This window comes from Homalodisca vitripennis, chromosome 1 (assembly GCF_021130785.1).
Source record: "Homalodisca vitripennis isolate AUS2020 chromosome 1, UT_GWSS_2.1, whole genome shotgun sequence".
Taxonomy (NCBI): domain Eukaryota; kingdom Metazoa; phylum Arthropoda; class Insecta; order Hemiptera; family Cicadellidae; genus Homalodisca; species Homalodisca vitripennis.
In genome coordinates this window covers 194,438,296-194,451,481 of record NC_060207.1, presented here as the reverse complement: position 1 = coordinate 194,451,481, position 13,186 = coordinate 194,438,296, and the positions used below count along the sequence as shown (strand labels likewise).

The window sequence follows — 13,186 nt, the reverse complement described above, 5'->3', positions numbered from 1 at the left end:
AAAAGCCAAGTGCAAGGTAAAGCCAAGGTTTTCTGTGAAAAATATCAAATTGACCATCTTTTAAACCCTACAAATTTCCTGGGAGGAGTAATGTTTTCCCATCTACCAGTTCTGCATGGTTTATCGGTGAGTACAGACTTATTGTGACCTATATTAAGTTTTAATTATTAGTGTTGTGTTTTGTTTTTATTAAGTGCATGTTTTATAGATAGTCCATGGATTTAAAACACATCATTATTGTCTTGATTACTGACTTATGCGTATCACAATGTCCTGGTTTGATTTGTTTATTGTAACCTAGATTGTATTTATATGTTAGGTTATTTATTTTCTTGAGGAAGAGATCAGATTACAGATCTCGAAACGTGATGGATCAGAGCAATTTTACTGACTTTTTGTATCATTGCACGGTGGCAAATGTCCAGAAATCCTGTTTCCTTTACAATTCTTCCATCATGAAACAAAGTAAATGTTGTTTTTATACCAAAGGCAGGAAAGTGTTACAGAAACTCTTTCATGTTGAAAGGCATGGAGAGGGTACTTATGAAATAGGCAAGTCTACAACCTTACATGACATAGTAAGAATGGTATAACGCATGATTGAGGCAAAATAAATTGCTCTCTCAGCGTTTGTAGACATTGAGAATGCATTGGATAACAACTCCCACGAGTGCATTAAGAGTGGTGTACAGGACAGGGATACAGAGCTTACCATAATGGAAGGGGTCACTGCCATGCTAATAGCAGGGTAATAACGACATGTTAGAAAAACAGTTGGTCATGATCAAAGCGACAAGGGATTGCCCTGAAGGAGGGCTTTCACCCCTATTCTGGTCTCTAGTGGTTTACAATCTCCTCGATCTTTTAAATCAGGATGGGTTTTACATCCAAAGGTATGCAGGTGACATGGTAATCATGATAAGAGTAAGGCATAAGGAATTAATTACAAGCCTCTTTTTAAAATGCCTTGGACCATGTCTGGAGTTGATGCAACAGCACGAGGCTCAGTATAAAACCAGGCAAAACTATAATCATCAATTCACCAGACAAATTAAAGTGGTTCTTACAGCCCAAAGCTGAATGGAACGATGCATACATTTAAAAAAAGTAAAGTTTTAATGGGTAGTCCTAGGCTAAAATTTGACATGGAAATCTAACGTAGAGAGGGTATCAAAGAAAGCCTTTAAGGCATCAACCATCTGCCGTTAGGCTTCTGGGCAAAATATGGGGCCTTAAACCACAAGTGGTTATTGGTCAAACGTGACAATAATAAGTCCAAAAATACCTTACGCCTCACTGGTGTGGTGGGCCCAAACAACAAAAGTAGCAAAAACTACAATTACAAAAGTACAGAGCCTAGCCTGACTGAATATTACCAGTGCAATGCACAAGTGTCCGACTGCAGCCTTAGGGGCAATACTGTACCATCTGCTACCATTTCAACTTCATGTGAGGAATGACTCAGTGACCAGTGCCATAAGGCTGTCTGACACACAAATTACTTCCAACCACAGAGACACTTAAATTTCCTAAAATAGGTAACATGGGCTGAAATTTCTACTATAACTTTGAGCATACATATTCGTAGCCAGAACGCCAAAAGTGGGCTGCAGGAGCGCTTAAAACAATTCGCTTCATGCGATTGTCAAAAATAACACCTAAATATTTATATTCTAAAACAATCTATCACATTCAAACGACACATAACCCCAATGGTCTCCAGATGCCTGAAACACAACCTGACGTTGACAGGATCATAGTCAGCTCTTATGTACATTGGGAACTATTTTATATTCGAAATTCGAACATCCTTGCATTTCATGCTTTAGGAACCATTGAAACTATATGAGATGGATAAGTTTTTTTTTTTTTTCAATATAACTTATAAATTGTGCATTAATTATTGATTTATTCGCATTATTATACTCAATGCAGTCTTTTGTTTCTATACCTATAATTATAATTTTGCTAGTCTTAATGCATTAACACTTTCTTTAATGCAACAGAAAGCTCGCTATATTGTACTTCTTCATCTCATATAGTTTCAATAGTTTTGTATTCTGTTTACCCTTGAGATATTATACTGGCGTTAAGAGATCATTTACTTTTTGTCCTCTTCTTTCGTCTATGGTTTGCATCAGATTGAAATACCTAACCTCACACCTAGTGCCTACTGCCTAGCTAGATCAAGACCGAATTGAAGAGGATTGAATTGCTGATTCTTTTGGTACAGAAGTGGGTAATTATAAAGTAAATGTTTAATTTGTAGTTTTCGTGAGAAATGAGCAACTTTTACTACATTGATTGCTTATTGTAGGTATTCTTTTAAGATATCTTAGCATTATAACAGTGGTTGGCTAGGAATAGATTAAATCGTTTATCTGATGCCCTTACTTTCTTTGATTGCTGATTCATTGTTGGCTATTTTATATTTTTATTGGTGGGAAAGTAGGATTTTTTATTTTTAATATAAGTCCACAAACAATTGCAATGGTGAACTATAAACTACATGATACAATTTGTGCTCATCTTTCAAAGTTTATTGGTTACCATTTTAAATAGTGCTTATGCAAAAGTGGTCTCTAGATAGTTCTTATTTTAGTTCTGAACTGGTGTTCTTGAAGTCTATATTAATTATTGAGAGCCTACTTTATGTTATTACATTTGTTTTAAATTTTACATGTTTAACCCTACAGCTGGCATAACACGAATGTTTGTCACCAAAGTAGAGATGTTCAGTTTTTTTAAATTTTAGGTATTAAAGGTCATTTAAATGATTTTTATTTGATAGCCTATATTCTAAAAAGCATTAAAGCATTTACTATGGTAACAATTTGGTAGGGTATGATAAGCGGACCCGGTTTTTTTATATCAAAGAATGTAATCATCGATACCTAATATTTGCATCTCAAATCCTAGACTATCAACCGGTATAAAAGTATCTATAGTCCTCAACAACAATCTTATTTTTAAAATTAAAATATGAATTTAATATTTACAGTGTGATGAAACAAATTATTATAACCAAAATTAGAAAAACTGAAGACGACCATATTTGCTCCTCTCACAGTTACAGTTGTTTCTTTCCCACAAATTTCACATAATGCGTTTTCGGTACGAGTCCAACATGTTGAAGCAACGTAAAACATGTCTTATCATCTTTCAAAGCAATTTCGTGTAGTTTTCTAAAATTGACTTATGTAAAATTGAAATATTACCTTACGTGTATTATTTGAAAGTGTTTACAGCTGTTTATGTAGATTATTTAAGTTGAAGTTAATTGTTCAAAATAATTCATCAGTATCGATTGATTATATTGATGGTTATGATTAAGTTATATCGTTTGCCAATTTCGATATAAAAAACCTGGTCCGCTTATCATACCCTACCTGTAACAATTTATTATTCTTATTTCAATAAGAATAGTACCGGTAATATACTTAATCATACATCGTTCTCAACTGACAGCTGACTTGAACGTAATGTGTGTCATCCACGTTGTTGCCCCATCCATGTTGTTGTGAACCTGTAAACAACTGCCAGGATTTGCGTTTGTAGTTACTAATCCAATAGTATTTGTGGGAAAATGTTTTAACCCATTGTGGATCACTGACGAGCTGGGCTCGTCACACAGCGGCCGGGCCTAACGGCACGATGACGAACTCAGCTCGCAAAAGCGGTCTGCTTTTAAGTTTCCCTCCAAATAGTTCTAGTAATGTCTGATAGATCGGGCGATCGTCTTCACTTGTCAACTAAGAGTGTTTAACAACGGTCTACGTTTAGAGTTTTCAAAAGTTTTATAAATATCCTACAGATCGCAGTTGTATGTCGAAGTTGAAAAATCATTCATATGAGTTTACTATCTGCTTTTTAGTGCTTCTGATTGGGTGTTTTCCACAGTTATTATTATAATACTTTTGAAGTTAGTGACAAAGAACTAAACGACGCATATGTACATATTGGCGGGTTTAGTCTAGACAATGGCTAAGATGTTGTAATAGCTTCGTCCGCAAATGGGTTAATGTTGTTATTACTGTGGTTTAGCTTTCTTAGGTTATAGTTTTAGTTGTTTATTCTGGGTTGTTGTATATCCGAGGCTTTAGAGAATGATCATGTGATTTTAGAGAACTAGTTTTGGATCATCGTATTTTTAGTGATGACGAAGTTTATTCTGACATTGAGGTAAACCTGACAGACCGTGTAGCAGATGTGATATCCTAGTAAGTGTTCTCTCACAATGTGTGAGTCAGACAGAGAAGTTGTTCTTCCACCTGGTGATGTCTTTGGACTTGCTCATGAACTCATGAAAGTCCCCAACTTGAACTGTCACTTGTGTGCCGTATGTGAGTAAAATATTGAAAAAGAAAACCAATTTCTTTTGCCTGGATGTAATTGTGGAGTTTACCCTAAGTCCTAGCATTTGCTCAAACATTATGCCAGACCACTTTCACAGGGAGGCCGCAAACACAGGGTGGAATCCAGTGACTTAGTGAAAGATGAAACTTTGTATATATTGTACATATGTAAATAAGGTAGGACTCAAATTTAGTAATTAATTTTATTTTTGTTTTAACTATCATCATACTTTTATAAGTATAAATGCACTCATAAAATTATGTTTAACGATTAAAGAAATTATTTCTTTTATAGATCAACCTATTAAGAAAATACCTGTAAATGCCTACAATTTTTTATACAAAGCCATATAACAAGTTTGTTGTAAATGTTACAATAAGTATATATTTTTGGAATTAGCACAACATTTTGAATAAGTTATACATTTACAGTTTTGATATAAAACTTATTGCTAAGCAGAAGTTACACAACAGAATATTTACAAAATAACTGCAAAAAATATTACACAATAATGTTAAAAAAATTAGGCTACATGGAAACTAAAAAAAGGTATTATTATTATTATATTCTCTGAATATATATATATACAATTTTACATATAATTGTTTGCATTTGGAGTGACATTTATGAAATGGGATACATTATGAAACATCTGCGTGCTAATTGAAATAGAGCAGCCAGTACAGTTCGAGGACTTGAGCTGCACGTGTGACCTTGATTGTGTGGTGATAGGCGGGAGGGGTAGCATTATTCGCTGTGTCCCGAATACATTTCCTGTGACTCTATGGGTATAACCCTCCTTTCAGGAATCGTATTGGCCCAAATAACTCATCACACTCGCTAAAATCAGTCTGTTTTGTGACAGTGCTGATTGTGGTGGAATTAAATAATAAGAGAATACCAAATAATAGCAATAATGGGACTTATCCTTGTTTTTCAGTTGTTATAGTATTGTTTAACGTGTTTTTGAAAATAACGTATTTATCAATACTAATCTGCAAATCGAAATCGTGAGTTTAAAGTCGTTAAAGAGATTGTTGCGCCTTCATCTCAGCGGCTACCACGTAAACGCAACCCACCACACAAATTGCGTATATTTGTTGAAAGGGTAGTATTTGTGCCCTACGAGCACAACTAAATTCCTCCAACTGTACAGAGTGACACCATTGCCAGTTCTGGAGTTAAACCTTTTGATACCAACCATTTTTTCTAAAATACGCTTATCAACCAAATATTCCGGTGATTTACTGTAGTGTATCTGCTATAAATCACAGTTCTATTTTTCCTGTTTTGCATACCTAGAGTATTTACATACCATCTCCATCCTCTCTTAATGTAAGAAAATACCTTTGCTAGAAACAGGTACGATTCTAGTTTACATTAGCCATGTTAGCTATAATGATCTCAAACCACTTTTATCCAGTTCATAAAAATAGTGTTTGATTTTCAGAATGAATTTTTAGGCAGTCGCGATCCACAATTGCAGAATAACTGATAAGATGTTTGAAATTGTAGGTTATATCTCAAATAGTCATCAGTTTTGGGGATTGGATTTCTAAGTGGGAGAGATAAGAAGCTAAGGAGGGATAGGTATTGGAGGAGGGGATAATTGGTACAAAAACATTAAAAGTACAAGGATTTTAGAAGACTGAGGCTACCAACTGCATATGTGGATAATTTTAGAGTTATTTGGTTTTTTCCTCTGTGCTATCGGGTTTGTTTACCAATAGGCGTCGTATTTGCACATCTGGTTATTGAATTATTTTTTCCTGTTTTTATTATATTACTCCTGCACCTTTATTTTTTTATTTTCAGTTTAAATTTTGACAAATAGTGTGAAGTGGCTAAAGCTAATAATTGCTAGTGATACTCCATTTCGCTAAATGTCTTTTGTGGTGAGAACACCTTTAAAAGTGCCATAAGCTATTTATAAACATGTTTTCTTATTTATAACATTTTTTTATTCATCATGAAATATGGTGAATTATGCTCTGATAAGTTTAACTGTGGGAAATATTTACTCTCACACAATATAGGGTGTTTCAAAAAGGGCATTACAACTTTGAAAATTAATATAAATTTATTCAAAAAAGGTACAGGGCTAGTTTTAGTGTTGCTTCAATGGAAAAATCATCAACTATATATTGTAAAGTTTGTGTAGAGAGATTTTGTCACTCTCTGTATACAAGTTGTGTTCAAAATGTAACAGGACTTTTGTTTTGGAGGTTTGGAGAGTCCGATTGTCAAGACTTTTTTATTTTATTGGTACTCATGCTCCTGAAGTGCAATAACATTTTCAACCGTATTCATTATTTACTTTTTCAGTGGCAGGTTAGATGTGTTTTATCCATTGTTAAAAAAAATGGATTAAAGAATTTGTATCAAATTTTGTGTGGTAAAAATTAAATAAAGTGTAACAAGTGTGGGACATTTTAACAAAGGCCTATGGTAAGTCTGATATGAGTAAAACAGGCGTTTACGAGTGGTATGAAAGTTTCTAAGATAGCGGTGGACATTAAAGGTGACGGATGTTTTAGGTTCCCCAGTATATTAACAACAAGTGAAAAAAGTGGAAGATATAGTTATAAATGATCACCGTATTGTAATCAGAAAAGTCGCTGATAATTTGGCATATCAATTGACTCATGCCATAATATTTTATCGAATGTTTAGGGTATAAAACATGTGGCAGCAAAATTGTTGAATTTTGAACTAAAACAGCGGTTATTGGCTTTTGAAACATGACAATGCACCTGCTCAGACTTTATTGCTTGTTTGTGAATTTTTTGTCAAAAACAGTACCGATGCCCCAGCCTTCATATTCTACAGAAATGGCTCTGTGTGCCTTTTTTATTTCCAAAAATAAAGAGAACCTTTAAGAGTTGTTTGTTTTACAAGCATAGATAACATTAAAAGTGCACCACATTTAAGTTCTAAATGCTATCCCAAAGATCGAATAAGTGTTTCGGAGATTGGTAGAAGTGCTGGCATAAGTGTATAATATCTAATGGGGGCTATTTTGAAGGTGACAACATTAATGTAGATAAATAATTTGTTCAATGAAATTTTCCATTACTTTTTGAACATACTTTGTTTATAAGCTTTACGAAAGGGGGTTTATTTATGACTCTTGGTATCATATTCAATTAGGTTATGTAGATATTCTCCTTTAGTTCGACCCTGACAGTTACAATACTCTAGGTAAATTTTGTAGATGCCTACAAATCCTACCTTTAAAACCATTAGGTAGAAAACTATAATCATGTAATAAATAATACAAAAATCATGTATTGCTGTGTTCAGTTTTGAATACCATTAAGAACAAAATAACGATTTAAAAAATATCTAACCTCCAAATTTCGGAAGAAGTTAGACCTACTGAAAGTATAAACATAAAAACATTTAAATAAATTTACCTTGGCCACATTCTACTCACAATACTATTGTAACATTATTAGGACACATAATTCATTTTGCCTCATAAATATTAACGATCCAGTAAATGTCCTTATGGTCTCCAAATTAAGATCACTTTTTACATTCATAGTACATTAAAGGAAATCAACTAAAAAAAATCATGCTGTTCACAATTATTATATCTCTTATAGTAGACATGATATTGTTATTGACAATTGTAGCCCTATATTTAAAGTACCTTAATAAGTTTTAAGTTTCTTTTAATATACATGGTATTCAACTTCTTAAATGCCATTTCTTGATCCAGAAGTACAAGCCTTAAATACAAGTAAATGACAAAATCTTTCTTTGTTCATGTATGGAATGTCTTGCAAAAAAAGAAGGGTTATAAACATAATACGAAGTTGTATTATGTTTGTTATTCATGTAAAATTTTAAAAGTATAACATATCTTGATTTTAAAATTAGGGTATACCAAATTAAAGTGTACAATTTATTTAGTTTTGATATATTTATTGCAGGTACACTCACAATAACCAAAAAGAAGTTAATGCCGTCGCTTTCAAGCAACATGTTATGTCCTCGGTGAAAACTTTGTTTGGAGAGGTAAGTTAATAAATACATAAAGGATTTAGTTATTGAATTGTGACGTTGCGTTTTAAATCTAAAAGTATTCAATTTATTGCTGTGTCTTCAGATAAATAATTAGCCTTAAATACAAGTAAATGACAAAATCTTTCTTTGTCTGTTCATGTATGGAATGTCTTGCAAAAAAAGAAGGGTTAGCAAGGAGTTAAAAATATTCTTTCTTTGTAAGTCAGATTTTTTTAATACCATACTTTTGTTTTGCTTTTTATCGAAGATGTTAACAATTAATATGGAGAATATTGAAAAGCAGCTGTCTTACATTACCATCCAGTACGATAGGAGCATCATAATCAACTGTATTTTAAACAGCATCCAAAGTTTCACTGAATGTCTGTTAGTGGTGGCTGTTAAAAGCAATATTGACCCCTGCATTCCATCTTACTATACTCCTATGGTAACTCATGACTTCCAGTAGAAGTATCTTTGGTAGGTCTTTTGTATTATGCAGTAAAAGCAGCAAACATTTTTAAAACCAATTAGTCTTTGAGAGAAATTTCAATCTTTTGATTCTTTTTTTGGCTCATATAGAAAGCCTACAAAATAAATTTAGGTTATTTTTAGTAAAATACCTTGACTTCATTTTGTCAAATTATAAAGTAATTTGCAAATGTCCAATACCTATAGCATTCTTGTGCCAATTGGCTTCTTAAAACTGTTCTCCATTCTCCAACATCCTTCAGATAATAAAGTTAATCAGTAAAGGACGGTTGGGAAAATGGTTTAGAAAGATTGTTGAAATAAAAGATAATTAAGAGGTCCACCATAATCTGTGACCATATCTCCAAAGTAGGACATGGTACACATACCCAATAAGAAATTAATTTCCAACATTGGTAACCAGGGATGTAGTAACAACAAAAAGTACGATTGGTGAGGTCAGCCAAAATACTATCAATAGACTGTAGTGAAATCAATAGTTCTACTTGCTAATAGATTTCCCCAACTGTAATCCTCGAGTTTAAAGAGTTTTTGTAATCCAACTTCCAGCTATCAAAACCCATTAGATATATATCACTTCACTCACGAAAATGAAGCAAACTCTAAAGAGTATAACAAACCATCCAAGAAAAGCTGTTAAGGAATGAAGGCTGAGATTGGATGCTGTTAGTTCTATTCAATTCAATTCAAAAACTTTATTCAACAAACATTTTAACTCTGAACATTTTTTTAAAATTCTGAATAACTATGTAGCTTCCACAGCACTGATTTAACATATTTTAAGCTACTGGTACCTAGTTTTTATCACTGTCAATAATTGAAACCAGACAGGACCCCACTGGGAAGATTTATATCTATTGTAGATCCTTTAAATGTTACTGCGAAATCACTATACTGTATTTCAAGTTACATAGGTTTTATCTTTAAAATGTGTTTATCTTATAGGAATAAGTATTATTTCAGTTGTAAAACACATTTTTAATATTTGTTGTGATATTTTTTCTAGGTCGGTTTCAGCAGAAACGTAGATCTGCTCACATACAATCCTTCAAAACAACAAGGGATCCTTCGTTGCACATCAGACCATTACGTGAAGCTGAGAGGTGCACTCACACTCTACCAGTCCGGTGATTGCTCCTTCCGAGTGATCAACAGCTCTCCCGTTTTATTATCACTAGTCTCAAATTCCCGGACATACGCTCACTCGTAATTAAGTGTTGGTTTTGTACAGTTTGTTAGTAATCAAAAATGTCTTACTGTCGTCGCGAAGGGAAAGACACTATTTTGTTTGCCACGAAGGAGGATCACCAACAGCCGAGCTCGGTCAGTATCCCACCGCCCGAGCCGGGTCCAGGGCTGATCATGCCCGACGGGTCCATCAACTGGAACTGTCCTTGTCTGGGTGGGATGGCGACAGGACCTTGTGGGATCGAGTTCCGAGATGCATTCACCTGCTTCCACTACAGTGCGGCGGAACCTAAGGGCTCCGACTGCTATGCCGCGTTCCAGACTATGCAGGATTGTATGGCCAAGTATCCTACAGTGTACAACAGGGGAGACGATGAGGAGGATTTCCCTATGGTGGAGGCAGACAAATCTGACACAAACAATGTGAGTAACGGTAAAAGTATAGAAGACAGCAAGAGTAATAGTGTGGTTGAGAAGAAGAAATAGTGTGGGTACTCGGGTAGTAAGGTATAGTGTTGTTGATGAAGGTTATATTGTGCAACAGTTAAAATATGTCTAATACTTACAATGTTCTTAACAGATAATTACTAGAAAAGCTAGATTTAAATTTGGTCTTACATTTTGTTTAACAGTTAACACATATTGTGTATTTTACTACTTACTCAGTAAGTACAACTTGTGTAACAAAGGAATTTAAGACATGTAAGCTAATTCATTTTTATTTGTTATCTGTTTAAATGACATATATTACTATTCTGATGTCCTCTTGTTATTATCGTACTGATTATCAATTAAATTGAAATGTGTACACAATAAACACAGATTAATAGCTTTTAAAAATATTGATTTTATAAAAATGTAAAAATATTTTGTTTAAAGTTCTTTATAGCACATGCACTTTATAATGAAAAACAACATCACTCTAATAATTTAGTATAAAGGTTTACTTATAATTGTGATAAAATATATTATGTACGAATTAAAGGTAATTGTCAGAGGAATGTAGTGGCTTTTTTTTTGAAAAATCATAACTTATTGTGTCATGATTCAAGTGTTTTAGGGTAAGAATATTAACTACATTAAATTAATCACCATAATGTGAACAATATCATGTAATGATTACTGTTTGTTCTTTTCTCTTAAATGTTCATATAAAATATTCCAAGACAGTTTTAACTTTGTAATCATTTGAAAGGTGCTTGAGCTGGGCGATGTTAGTATGTTTAGTAAACTTTTGTTGTTAATTTTGTTATTTTTTGTGCCTTTGTACTTATGCTATAGTAATATTATTAGATACATTCATGAACAGTAGTATTAAGTGAAAATAAACATTACAATGCCCGCCATCTTGCAACTGTGTTTACCTTAGTCCATTTTGTCTGATAAGTAGTATTTCAAGAAACTGGCTTTCTTACAGTAACCATTAAAATAGGCACCTGATATGGTACCATTTAACTTGAAACACTGGGTGCAACAGAAGTGGACCTATCAACCTAAATGGTTATAGAATTTATTTCATTAAAATTCTTTTGATCATGCTCATGTAGAATGAATCCAAGACATAAATTTCGGATTCATAAAGTTAGGTTCCAATTTAGTCCTACATTTGTATTTTCCCCAATTCTGAGGTTTTTTTGATTTTTAAATGAAGTCTTGCAGGAAAGAAATGCCTGAAAGTAGAGTGGTAAATACTTCTCATAATATTTGGTTGATCCTTCTTATATTAAAGTAAGAAATGTCCAACTATTTTAATATTTTCCTAATCTTTTCGTATAAATTTTTTAATAAAAGGAAAGAAAATTGCACAGAATATTTAGTAGGAAAGCAGCACACAAATGTGGAAGTCAGGTAAGAATAGTAGGCTTGAATCATAGATTCAAGGTTGACTGATTGGTTATTGATAACCAGCTGTGTGACAGATGTATTATATAAGTGTTGGCTGTTCAATATGAGAAAATGACGATAATGCTTTGATCATGTGCTTTTGTTTGACACATGTATTTTATTCTTTTATGATCTTGCAGATCATTGTGCAATGTCTTGATTTTGTTAAGATGAAGAAGTAATGAATTTAAAATGACAGACACAGACTAAGTTCAGGAAGCATATCTGTGACAGTGTCAGATTTCAGACGCTGCACTAATCGGAAGGTGAATGGAGCTAAACTTAGTATATGCTTAAAATCAACCCTTCCCACCATTGCTACTTTATTAAAAATACTGTATTAACTTAGATTACTTAGTTACTGATAACTACTTGCTGAAAGCTTCAGTTGTTTGTTATATTAAATTTGTAGCATTTTGAATTATTATGTTTGATTACTCTCAGAGATTCAAGAAAGATTGTACATTTAAAGTAGTTAATATTTGTGATATTAATATCAACATAATAACACTTTATTAAAGACTGTAGTCAGTTAGCTATATTGGAGTGGTCTAGTGTACCAGTGAGGATGATTGTTGGGAGTAAATGGGGTTCCCTTAGTATTAGAACTTCCCCTTGCCAAGTGTGTGACCAGTAGAGGTTATGAAAGAGAAAAGCCTTTCTTCTTCCAAGGGTTTCATGGTGTCTGTACAATTTCAGTAGGAAGCAGCTCCAATTTACCATCCTGACCATTCATTCTGGAGCCGTGATTATACCTTATAACTTTATGTGAAATACAGGTTTCAACTTCGTGCTCTAGCCAACAAATAAATCTTTTGAAAAAGTAAGTACAATTCAGTTGTGTTAATATCAGAACATAAAGAAAATTCAAACTGCTTAATTCCTTCTTTGGGTCCTGTGTCAGCTGGCGGCTACAGCTACTGTCCCAGATATTATTGTATTTATTGCACAGCGATGTTTGTTGCATTGGAATTAATTATTTTGGGAATATTTTTAAAAACTTGTATAATAATTAATACAATAAACAAAAACCACTGGTTTTAAAATAAATAATAAATTTACATATTAATATTATATTTTTCTAATTAAATTTCATCTATGCTGGATGTCTATTTTAACTGATCCACATCTGGTATCTCAAAAATGACTAAATTTATAGGAAAGTTTAAATGGGGGACTTCGACCATATATAATGGCGATAAAAAAAGAGAGTAGTGTTTCATACGTGGCAACCAATTTTCTAATATAGCGGCCA

At 33.2% G+C, this 13,186-nt stretch overlaps 1 protein-coding gene across 5 annotated transcripts; it reads left to right on the top strand.

Annotated features, from left to right (window-relative positions):
- The first annotated feature begins 2,098 nt into the window (after positions 1–2,098).
- On the top strand, positions 2,099–11,393 carry LOC124352982 (mitochondrial intermembrane space import and assembly protein 40-B). Of its 5 annotated transcripts, none has more exons than XM_046802746.1 (3): positions 2,099–2,235; positions 8,295–8,379; positions 9,866–11,393. In XM_046802746.1, exon 3 carries the CDS (start codon positions 10,108–10,110, stop codon positions 10,531–10,533), a length of 426 nt encoding a protein of 141 aa, XP_046658702.1. In that variant the 5' UTR covers positions 2,099–2,235; positions 8,295–8,379; positions 9,866–10,107; the 3' UTR covers positions 10,534–11,393. The 5 variants fall into 5 exon arrangements, with proteins under 5 accessions (XP_046658702.1, XP_046658704.1, XP_046658705.1 ...); XM_046802748.1 differs by having other exon boundaries at positions 2,139–2,239; XM_046802749.1 differs by having other exon boundaries at positions 2,153–2,227.
- Positions 11,394–13,186: the final 1,793 nt, after the last annotated feature.

Coding starts and splice junctions, on each gene's coding strand:
- LOC124352982 (XM_046802746.1), top strand. CDS start 10,108: ATGTCTTACTGTCGTCGCGAAGGGAAAGACACTATTTTGTTTGCCACG.